Source organism: Trichomycterus rosablanca, chromosome 5 (genome assembly GCF_030014385.1).
Source record: "Trichomycterus rosablanca isolate fTriRos1 chromosome 5, fTriRos1.hap1, whole genome shotgun sequence".
NCBI classification, from domain to species: Eukaryota; Metazoa; Chordata; class Actinopteri; order Siluriformes; family Trichomycteridae; genus Trichomycterus; species Trichomycterus rosablanca.
In genome coordinates, this window is record NC_085992.1 from 21,453,929 (window position 1) to 21,466,262 (window position 12,334).

The 12,334-nt window shown below is 38.4% G+C and overlaps 1 protein-coding gene across 1 annotated transcript; it reads left to right on the forward strand.

The window, feature by feature from the left end:
• Positions 1-236: 236 nt before the first annotated feature.
• LOC134314749 (catenin alpha-3) lies at positions 237-11,533 on the forward strand. The gene is made up of 5 exons (XM_062995442.1): positions 237-315; positions 5,344-5,539; positions 5,862-6,045; positions 6,154-8,348; positions 11,515-11,533. The coding sequence occupies exons 2-5, from the start codon at positions 5,346-5,348 to the stop codon at positions 11,531-11,533; spliced, it is 2,592 nt and encodes an 863-aa protein (XP_062851512.1). The 5' UTR covers positions 237-315; positions 5,344-5,345.
• The last annotated feature ends 801 nt before the right edge of the window (positions 11,534-12,334 follow it).

Below are 12,334 nucleotides of genomic sequence, written 5' to 3' on the forward strand. Positions count from 1 at the left end.
CAAAGGTTCCGGCTCCAAACTTTTAAAAAAAATGTGATTAATTCCGATAAAAGTTTTAACGCGTTAAAATCTTTGTAATTAATTAATCTAAATTAACGCGTTAAAGTCCCGGCCCTAATATATATATACATTTATATTCTTATAAAACAAATTAGATAACATGACACGAAAAAAACACTAAGTATTTAATGAGGTCATTGACTCAGATGGCTTGTTGCCATAAGATATGTGAGCCAACCACACTGCTCTTCGACAAACTGCATTATTTGTTACTAGTGCATTACAGTAAGCTGCAAGGAGCTGCTTCATCCCCAGGTAAATGTTTAAGCATGATTTCTTTTGATAGATATTTTTTGAGGTTTAAACAGTGTGTTAATAGTGACATCAGTCATCTTTAAACAGTAATTAACATGTTTAAATGTTTCATGGACTTTTATGGTTTTATGGTACACATTTATTGCAGCTGCATAAAAAACAAAAACATTTCTTTATTAAGAAATATTTTTCAGAATAATTTGGCGGTATAAATGTTATGCAGTTATTCTTGGTCTTAAATTTAAAATTGTATACATAGTACTGTGCAAAATTTTTAAGCCACCATTAGATTTGTTGTTTTAGCAGTTGTATAATGACTATATGTTATTAATTCTAAGTCTCTTTATTAGAATGCAACCAGAAAATGTGTATGCAGCTTTATAAACAGGAAAAAAAATAAATTAAAAAAGTTGTGGCTTCTGCTTATACAGGTCCTTCTAAAAAAATTAGCATATTGTGATAAAGTTCATTATTTTCCATAATGTAATGATAAAAATTAAACTTTCATATATTTTAGATTCATTGCACACCAACTGAAATATTTCAGGTCTTTTATTGTTTTAATACTGATGATTTTGGCATACAGCTCATGAAAACCCAAAATTCCTATCTCAAAAAATTAGCATATCATGAAAAGGTTCTCTAAACGAGCTATTAACCTAATCATCTGAATCAACGAATTAACTCTAAACACCTGCAAAAGATTCCTGAGGCTTTTAAAAACTCCCAGCCTGGTTCATTACTCAAAACTGCAATCATGGGTAAGACTGCCGACCTGACTGCTGTCCAGAAGGCCATCATTGACACCCTCAAGCAAGAGGGTAAGACACAGAAAGAAATTTCTGAACGAATAGGCTGTTCCCAGAGTGCTGTATCAAGGCACCTCAGTGGGAAGTCTGTGGGAAGGAAAAAGTGTGGCAGAAAACGCTGCACAACGAGAAGAGGTGACCGGACCCTGAGGAAGATTGTGGAGAAGGGCCGATTCCAGACCTTGGGGGACCTGCGGAAGCAGTGGACTGAGTCTGGAATAGAAACATCCAGAGCCACCGTGCACAGGCGTGTGCAGGAAATGGGCTACAGGTGCCGCATTCCCCAGGTCAAGCCACTTTTGAACCAGAAACAGCGGCAGAAGCGCCTGACCTGGGCTACAGAGAAGCAGCACTGGACTGTTGCTCAGTGGTCCAAAGTACTGTTTTCGGATGAAAGCAAATTTTGCATGTCATTCGGAAATCAAGGTGCCAGAGTCTGGAGGAAGACTGGGGAGAAGGAAATGCCAAAATGCCTGAAGTCCAGTGTCAAGTACCCACAGTCAGTGATGGTCTGGGGTGCCATGTCAGCTGCTGGTGTTGGTCCACTGTGTTTTATCAAGGGCAGGGTCAATGCAGCTAGCTATCAGGAGATTTTGGAGCACTTCATGCTTCCATCTGCTGAAAAGCTTTATGGAGATGAAGATTTCATTTTTCAGCACGACCTGGCACCTGCTCACAGTGCCAAAACCACTGGTGAATGGTTTACTGACCATGGTATTACTGTGCTCAATTGGCCTGCCAACTCTCCTGACCTGAACCCCATAGAGAATCTGTGGGATATTGTGAAGAGAAAGTTGAGAGACACAAGACCCAACACTCTGGATGAGCTTAAGGCCGCTATCGAAGCATCCTGGGCCTCCATAACACCTCAGCAGTGCCACAGGCTGATTGCCTCCATGCCACGCCGCACTGAAGCAGTCATTTCTGCAAAAGGATTCCCGACCAAGTATTGAGTGCATAACTGAACATAATTATTTGAAGGTTGACTTTTTTTGTATTAAAAACACTTTTCTTTTATTGGTCGGATGAAATATGCTAATTTTTTGAGATAGGAATTTTGGGTTTTCATGAGCTGTATGCCAAAATCATCAGTATTAAAACAATAAAAGACCTGAAATATTTCAGTTGGTGTGCAATGAATCTAAAATATATGAAAGTTTAATTTTTATCATTACATTATGGAAAATAATGAACTTTATCACAATATGCTAATTTTTTTAGAAGGACCTGTACTTGAGCAATAGCAGGAACCCAATTTTTTGCGCATTTATTCTGTACACATTTCCTGTAATTTCTGTTTGTATCTTAATAAAGAGCTAAAAAAAAAAAATATATATATATATATATATATATATATATATATATTAGGGCTGTCGTTAATTAACGCGATTAACGCGTTAAAATTTTAATCGCGATTAAAAAAATTAATCAAGATTAAAATTTTTAATCTAACTATTTTTATTTGGCATATACGTGTGTGTCTCTGTGGTAATTATCTGTATTTCAGATGAATTAGGATGTAAAGCACATGAACTGTCCGATGATAAACTACTTTTAGCGGTTTTCACTTTTTTTACGTGTTGATGAAAAGATGAATGAAACCACGCAAGCTTTGTAACGAGTATCTCCATTGGCTGCTAGAGCTGTCCATCAAAACCGTGTAGCTCCGCCTCCTCCCCCTCCTGTAAAAAGTGAAACTGCGTGATGTTTCATCTCTACAGTTCATTTAGGTTATTCTATCACATGGTTATAAACATGATTTATATTTGTGATGTTTATAGTTTTCTAAAAACACATTCGTATCTGACATTTATATGGACTAAGCGTTTACATGGACTGTTTTAATTAACACTTTCTTTTATATAGCTACAGTCAATTACTTATAGATAATGTCTGCTAACTTGACTGTTTCAGGTATTTATAGATGTTTAAATGGTAATTTAGAACAGTATTTCCCAGTATTATTTCTGCACAAACACAGTATTAAAGGGTTTTCTTAATAGATCTATGAAATAATCATATCTGTGTTTTGATGCTTTATTGATGCCTTATATTAGATCAAAACATTATGATTGGTGCACCTGTTTTCAGTGTCAGGGTCATGAACAGAAAAAGATCCTCACTTTTGTCAGATAATGTGCTTTCTACAATGAATTTAGATTTAATAATTCTATCATATTTTATGAATGTTTTATTGGTAAACACGTTCTTGCAATAACAATGTGCATAACTTCAAATTTTGCTTAATTATTAGTTTGCGATTAATTGAGATGAATACATATATATTTAGGGCTGTCACACGATTAAAAATTTTAATCGCGATTAATCTCGATTAAAATTTTTAATCGTGTGACAGCCCTAATATATATATATATATACAGTATATATACAGTATATATATATATATATATACAGTGTATCACAAAAGTGAGTACACCCCTCACATTTCTGCAGATATTTAAGTTTATCTTTTCATGGGACAACACTGACAAAATGACACTTTGACACAATGAAAAGTAGTCTGTGTGCAGCTTATATAACAGTGTAAATTTATTCTTCCCTCAAAATAACTCAATATACAGCCATTAATGTCTAAACCACCGGCAACAAAAGTGAGTACACCCCTTAGTGAAAGTTCCTGAAGTGTCAATATTTTGTGTGGCCACCATTATTTCCCAGAACTGCCTTAACTCTCCTGGGCATGGAGTTTACCAGAGCTTCACAGGTTTCCACTGGAATGCTTTTCCACTCCTCCATGACGACATCACGGAGCTGGCGGATATTCGAGACTTTGCGCTCCTCCACCTTCCGCTTGAGGATGCCCCAAAGATGTTCTTTTGGGTTTAGGTCTGGAGACATGCTTGGCCAGTCCATCACCTTTACCCTCAGCCTCTTCAATAAAGCAGTGGTCGTCTTAGAGGTGTGTTTGGGGTCATTATCATGCTGGAACACTGCCCTGCGACCCAGTTTCCGGAGGGAGGGGATCATGCTCAGCTTCAGTATTTCACAGTACATATTGGAGTTCATGTGTCCCTCAATGAAATGTAACTCCCCAACACCTGCTGCACTCATGCAGCCCCAGACCATGGCATTCCCACCACCATGCTTGACTGTAGGCATGACACACTTATCTTTGTACTCCTCACCTGATTGCCGCCACACATGCTTGAGACCATCTGAACCAAACAAATTAATCTTGGTCTCATCAGACCATAGGACATGGTTCCAGTAATCCATGTCCTTTGTTGACATGTCTTCAGCAAACTGCTTGTGTAGAGACTTCAGAAGAGGCTTCCTTCTGGGGTGACAGCCATGCAGACCAATTTGATGTAGTGTGCGGCGTATGGTCTGAGCACTGACAGGCTGACCCCCCACCTTTTCAATCTCTGCAGCAATGCTGACAGCACTCCTGCGCCTATCTTTCAAAGACAGCAGTTGGATGTGACGCTGAGCACGTGCACTCAGCTTCTTTGGACGACCAACGCGAGGTCTGTTCTGAGTGGACCCTGCTCTTTTAAAACGCTGGATGATCTTGGCCACTGTGCTGCAGCTCAGTTTCAGGGTGTTGGCAATCTTCTTGTAGCCTTGGCCATCTTCATGTAGCGCAACAATTCGTCTTTTAAGATCCTCAGAGAGTTCTTTGCCATGAGGTGCCATGTTGGAACTTTCAGTGACCAGTATGAGAGAGTGTGAGAGCTGTACTACTAAATTGAACACACCTGCTCCCTATGCACACCTGAGACCTAGTAACACTAACAAATCACATGACATTTTGGAGGGAAAATGACAAGCAGTGCTCAATTTGGACATTTAGGGGTGTAGTCTCTTAGGGGTGTACTCACTTTTGTTGCCGGTGGTTTAGACATTAATGGCTGTATATTGAGTTATTTTGAGGGAAGAATAAATTTACACTGTTATATAAGCTGCACACAGACTACTTTTCATTGTGTCAAAGTGTCATTTTGTCAGTGTTGTCCCATGAAAAGATATACTTAAATATCTGCAGAAATGTGAGGGGTGTACTCACTTTTGTGATACACTGTATATATATACATGGATGGTCATTAAAACTTTGCTAAAACAACAGGTAAACACAAGGTAAATACAACTAAAACACAAAATAGTGGTGGCCTATGACTTTTGCACAGTACTGTATATTAGTGTTTACCCCTGCTGTATCCAATCACTGATGTACTCTGTTAATCTTCTTTCTATCAAGTGATGGCATTCCTAACAGAAGACAACTTGATGAGAACCATCTCACTTGAAAGGGTGGTGGCCCCCATTGCCACTCACCTGTTTTACCTCTTATTGCTGTCTGAGAGTGAAGCTGACACAGAGCAATTCACACAGCTGGAGGTGTCAGGGTGTGCAGTTGCCAAGGCCTCCAGAAACATGGCTAATGTAGCATCAAGGTCAGACTATACCAATTACAATAATAACAAAAATGCTAATAGCCATTTGATCATTGGCAACTTTTCTGAAATAGAATTTGTATTTAATTAAATTGTTTTCATACAATAACTTTATACAAATACGTGATTCAAGACACAAGTATTAGATTTATATAAGCAGCAGAAGAAGTAGAAGATTTTAAAGAGTTGGATTGCACTGATGAAACACTGTACACATTCTTTAAGTTTGCATTTGATGATGGAATATATATTTAAAAGAGCATGTATTTAAAGTTAATTAATACACAATAGACATAATATTTGTTTTATGTCTTAATATCAGAGTAATATCAGAGTCAGATGATGATATCATGAGGATTGAAATGAGTCCACTGCTAGAATCCCTAATTATTTCTGGTCAGCAAGTGCTTCTTGAAACACAGAAGCTAAGCATACAGCCAGAAGTTACAGAGCACAGAGGAGAGCTGGTTAAAGCCACTCAGAATGTACTGCTGGGAGTGCTAAAGGTTAGGTGAATAGAACAAGCAATATATTTACAATTTATCTTGTAATATGTGTCCACAATTATCATTTTTCTTAAGATGATCAACTAAACTGACCTTCTTTTAAAGCAGATTCTTTTGGTGGAAGATGATGCAACCATAAGAAAAATCACAGCAGCTGCTCATTGGCTTTTGGCTAGCCTGAGCGAAGTAGGAGTTGCTACAAACCTCAAATCATTACTAAAAGCATTCCAGTTATACTCCAAGGCAATGCTGTTGCTTCATAACTTGGTGATGGAAAGGATAGAAGAAGTATGTGATTACAGATGTCAAAGTGTGAAAGCCTCTGTGGGAAATTTAAGAAGTTGTATCTCAATGCTTCACACTGCTGTGTACTTAACAATCAAACACCCAACCAGTGAGGAGGCACTGGGTGCAAAGAAATACATCTTCCATCTAGTCAACTCCACTGTAAATGATATTATAATCACACTCAAGAGTAACTGTAAAAGCATGCACAGAGGTAAATACGGGCACTATACCGGCAAGTGGAAGATGTTACTGAAGTTGCTATCAGACAGAGAATTCAGTTCGTTTATAGACTCTAACTTTGACATTGTGCTGCTAGACTTGGTAGTCTACAGCAAGGCTGTTGCAAACTGCTCTCGGAAAGAAATTCAATCTTGTCTGACTGCAAATTGTAGACGTGTTCTTCACCTGTGGCTACAAATATCACAGCAGATAAAAGGTTGCAAAGATAAGCAGAAGTCAAAAGTTTTTCAAGATAATACATATGTCTCTTTAATACAACAAATCCATAAGCTTGATGAAGCTGTGGTGAAAGCAACCATTTACCTGGTAATGGACACATTTGTCTTAACCTCAAATCCTATAGAGCAATTTGTAAACACTACATATTCCCTCCCTGAAAATGACCCATATGGTGCATTTCATTTGGATCCCATCCAACCTCTGTCTAAGAGTTTAATAGTTTACACAGACCGTATCTTTGAAGTAGCCAGCTTTGTTTCAGCTTTAGCCTTTGATGAAATAAGTGTTGAGAATGTGGAAAACTCCATGTCCTGCCTTAACTATCTAAAGGATAGCATCATAGTTCTTCTGCAGGAGCTGAGAGAAGACTCAGTGCAGTACCATAGAACTTCACATAAACTGAATCATTTTTACTATAAATGGGTGGAAGAAACAAAACAACTACAAAATGCATTCTGTGAGGTCATAAATGTAAAGAATATCATACATCCCTTTGTACAAGAAATGAATAATGACTTGGATAGCTGTGTAGAGGCACACAAGGACCAGGACTTTAACCTATTGAGAAAATATATGCGATTTCTAACTGTTCGAATGAACCAGGTGATTTGTTTTGTGAGAAGACATTTGGATAAGAGTGATGACCCCATCTACCGCAATGGCTTACTCATACTTGTTAGACAAGCTGAGCATTCTGTAGCTAAAGTAACAGGGTATGCAACAGACACATTTAACACCAATTTTCATGGGAATGCATTCTCCTTGTTAACTGACAGTGCCAGAGAGGCCATCAAGGTCTTTGATATTCTTTATAAGGGTTTAGATGGACTACAGCATCCACATCTGCTTAGCCCATTGCGAGAAGCAGTCTGGCAACCTGCTACTACTCGTCCAGTCCTACTCATTACAGAGCCCCAAAAGCCAACAGATAATCAGGAACTCTCTGTGCAATTATATAATGGAAATAAAAAGGAAGAATTAGTAAAGTGTAACGACAAAGAAAATAAGAAAGAAAATGTTAAACATATAACAAGTTACCATTTTGAAAACAACAAACTGGTAATACCATCAGTTATGGACTCAACTTCTGCTGAAATTACTCAAGATCTTGACTTGTTGCCTCTCTTATGTGAACTTGTTCACATTACTAAAGCCAAAGATGTTGAAGCTTTAAATACAGCATGCACTGGTATTGTAGAACTTTCAAGCTGCTATACCCAGGCTACAGAAGAGGCTACATGTATAGTAGAAGGAACTGCTAATCAGGAAATAAAAATTCTTCGATCTAAACTAGTTGCTCTGACACCACTGCTTGTCCAGACAGCACAAGAGACAGCTATGAGCTCAGCCAGGAGCACAGAAACTGTCTATAGACACAGCACTCAGTTTTCCGACCTCATAAAAAAAACAAAGAAGATCCTGCTTCCAGTAGTTGGCATGTGGTACTTTGCAGTCCAAGCTATGATTCATGGCTGTTCACCAAACATAACAGACTCCTGCATCCAAGAACTCACAGAGGTCATGTGTTTGTGTACAGACACAGTTCAGCTCGTGATGTCAGCAAACATTACTGTATCATGTGAGAGCAATATTGAAAGAACACATCTGATAAGCAAGCTCAAAAAGGCCCAAAATAATACAAAACATCTCACAGACCACCTTGGTTCAAAATCAACTCAGTCAAATCAGCTTGACGGACCCTGTATTCTCTGGGCATTAACCATTCAAGTTCTACTAAGCTCAGTAGACAGGGCTTTGGAAAGAGGGTCCATTTATAGCAGGTCACATCTAAGCAAGCATCAGATGACACAAAAAAAAAAGTTAGCGAACATGTTGGAAAACTCACTTCGAATTCAAGAAGCAGCAAGCCTGTCTTCTTCAATGTGTAAAGACAGCTATAAAGTGAAACTCTTAAAAGAACAACAAGAGGTGAAGATACTCACTGAAGTCTACTTACAGGCTGCCAAAGATCTTGATACAACATCCAGAACTGGTGTCCTTTTACTTGCAAGAGCAGAGCTTCTACATAGACAACTTCAGATTAAAATGAAAGCACTTTCTTGTCTATTAAGGAAAGTTAATGAGGACTATATAACAGGAATTCAAAATGTCATCTTTATGGCTTGGTCAGTAAAAAAAGATTTAGAAGTAAAAAAGACTGGTACACACTTTGAGACAAATGCAGAGTTGCTCTTAGAAAATGTTCAAACTGCCATAAGTACTACACAAGATTGTTTTCATTTTATAAGAGACCCACAAGTGCGATCAAGTCTAAGATATATAAATGATCAACTGTTGTTTCAGATGTCAGAAATATTAAGTAAAACCAAGTTTATGGTAGAGACACAGACTGTCACTGAGACTCTAAGCCTTGATATTCAGACACAGAGCTGGTCAGCCAAAGCACATTACCTAGTACAAGAACTTTACAAAGTGAATGGAATTTCTCATGTCACAATAGATCAAATTAAATTAGGTTTGCAGGGCAAAGAATGCAGTTATGTCTTTGAAGATAATAACACACTGATCCCTAACTCAAAGGTCACACCACCTTCTAGACAAGTGAATCAATCAAAAACAAATCCTTTGAACATTCTACCTGTGGACAACGCAGAGCTCAAAACGGTAACATACATACAGTGTATCACAAAAGTGAGTACACCCCTCACATTTCTGCAGATATTTAAGTATATCTTTTCATAGGACAACACTGACAAAATGACACTTTGACACAATGAAAAGTAGTCTGTGTGCAGCTTATATAACAGTGTAAATTTATTCTTCCCTCAAAATAACTCAATATACAGCCATTAATGTCTAAACCACCGGCAACAAAAGTGAGTACACCCCTTAGTAAAAGTTCCTGAAGTGTCAATATTTTGTGTGGCCACCATTATTTCCCAGAACTGCCTTAACTCTCCTGGGCATGGAGTTTACCAGAGCTTCACAGGTTGCCACTGGAATGCTTTTCCACTCCTCCATGACGACATCACGGAGCTGGCGGATATTCGAGACTTTGCGCTCCTCCACCTTCCGCTTGAGGATGCCCCAAAGATGTTCTATTGGGTTTAGGTCTGGAGACATGCTTGGCCAGTCCATCACCTTTACCCTCAGCCTCTTCAATAAAGCAGTGGTCGTCTTAGAGGTGTGTTTGGGGTCATTATCATGCTGGAACACTGCCCTGCGACCCAGTTTCCGGAGGGAGGGGATCATGCTCTGCTTCAGTATTTCACAGTACATATTGGAGTTCATGTGTCCCTCAATGAAATGTAACTCCCCAACACCTGCTGCACTCATGCAGCCCCAGACCATGGCATTCCCACCACCATGCTTGACTGTAGGCATGACACACTTATCTTTGTACTCCTCACCTGATTGCTGCCACACATGCTTGAGACCATCTGAACCAAACAAATTAATCTTGGTCTCATCAGACCATAGGACATGGTTCCAGTAATCCATGTCCTTTGTTGACATGTCTTCAGCAAACTGTTTGCGGGCTTTCTTGTGTAGAGACTTCAGAAGAAGCTTCCTTCTGGGGTGACAGCCATGCAGACCAATTTGATGTAGTGTGCGGCGTATGGTCTGAGCACTGACAGGCTGACCCCCCACCTTTTCAATCTCTGCAGCAATGCTGACAGCACTCCTGCGCCTATCTTTCAAAGACAGCAGTTGGATGTGACGCTGAGCACGTGCACTCAGCTTCTTTGGACGACCAACGCGAGGTCTGTTCTGAGTGGACCCTGCTCTTTTAAAACGCTGGATGATCTTGGCCACTGTGCTGCAGCTCAGTTTCAGGGTGTTGGCAATCTTCTTGTAGCCTTGGCCATCTTCATGTAGCGCAACAATTCGTCTTTTAAGATCCTCAGAGAGTTCTTTGCCATGAGGTGCCATGTTGGAACTTTCAGTGACCAGTATGAGAGAGTGTGAGAGCTGTACTACTAAATTGAACACACCTGCTCCCTATGCACACCTGAGACCTAGTAACACTAACAAATCACATGACATTTTGGAGGGAAAATGACAAGCAGTGCTCAATTTGGACATTTAGGGGTGTAGTCTCTTAGGGGTGTACTCACTTTTGTTGCCGGTGGTTTAGACATTAATGGCTGTATATTGAGTTATTTTGAGGGAAGAATAAATTTACACTGTTATATAAGCTGCACACAGACTACTTTTCATTGTGTCAAAGTGTCATTTTGTCAGTGTTGTCCCATGAAAAGATATACTTAAATATCTGCAGAAATGTGAGGGGTGTACTCACTTTTGTGATACACTGTACATACATACATACATACATACATACAACTGGGTCTATAAGGACCCACTTTACACTGCATTGTTCGGACAAATAATACAAGCCATGGAGTCCAAGGAACTGTCTGTGGATCTCCTTGATAAAATTGTATATATAGAGAGAGGCAAAAATGCACCCACATCAACAAACAAAAACTTTAAAAGTTCATAGATAACACAGTTCCAATGCTTATAAATACATTGCTATTAAGCATGAAAAACACACACACACACACACACATATATATTATTTTATTTTTCTTATTGTTATTAAATGCTTTGGCATTTATATGTTTATCTCTGGTGGTGCAGTGGTCTATACACTAGCCCACCATTGCTGAGATCCAGGTTTAAATCTTAGCTGTGCAATTGGCCAGTTGTGAATCTACCCAAACATAATTGACTGTGTGATTTCTATATTGGCAGGACCTGCAGTACAAATTAAAGATGCATCACATAACTGACATTCAATTATACTTTACACATTTTGAGAAGGTGCCAAAAATGCATTCAGTCTCTTTAGTTCTGCTTAGAATTATATCATACTTGACCTTTTTGTGTTGTTTTAATACAAATCAAAGAAATAAACATATAAAACCAAAGTATTTTTATTTGCAACAATGTTATGGAAGAAGAGCAGGGGTGCCAATATTTTTGGCCATAGCTATATACAATGTTTAAATGCATTTGAAAGAACATTTTGAAATTCAAATAGTGTTATCAGTACAATTTTAGTACAATCTGAATAATGAACTTTGTTTATTCTTTTGAACATTTAATTACCTGACAAAAGTACATCAAAAAGATTTTCAATGTTTTCACTGACCAACTTCATTGTATTTTGTAAATATACACAAATTTAAAATTTAATACCACATTTTACCAGTTCCATCACCTTTCCTGTTAATTACATTTTAAAAATGATACTAATCATTTACTACAATTTTTTTTTTGACGCTGCAACAAACTGTTAAGTGACAACGGTGGTGTAGTTATGTAGTTACATTTAACAGTGATTTCTGACCTTGCCCTACATGGAGATTTCTCTGGGTTCCCTAAAAGTTTTTATAACATGAAGTACAATAGATGGTAAAATACCTAAATTATGTGCAATCCTACATTAAGAAATGTTTTTTGTAAACAATTCTCTCTCAAAGTTTGGCACAACACGGTGAGCCATGACCCTAATTGAGCCTTGTTTTCAATACTCGTTTTATACCCAATCATGATACTCTCACCTCCACAA

Bases quoted from the DNA above. Each gene is read 5' to 3' on its own strand.
- LOC134314749 (XM_062995442.1), top strand. From the start codon at position 5,346: ATGGCATTCCTAACAGAAGACAACTTGATGAGAACCATCTCACTTGAA. The intron at 5,540-5,861 runs GTCAGACTATAC...TCTTAATATCAG, and splicing joins ATGGCTAATGTAGCATCAAG to AGTAATATCAGAGTCAGATG. The intron at 6,046-6,153 runs GTTAGGTGAATA...CTTTTAAAGCAG, and splicing joins TACTGCTGGGAGTGCTAAAG to ATTCTTTTGGTGGAAGATGA.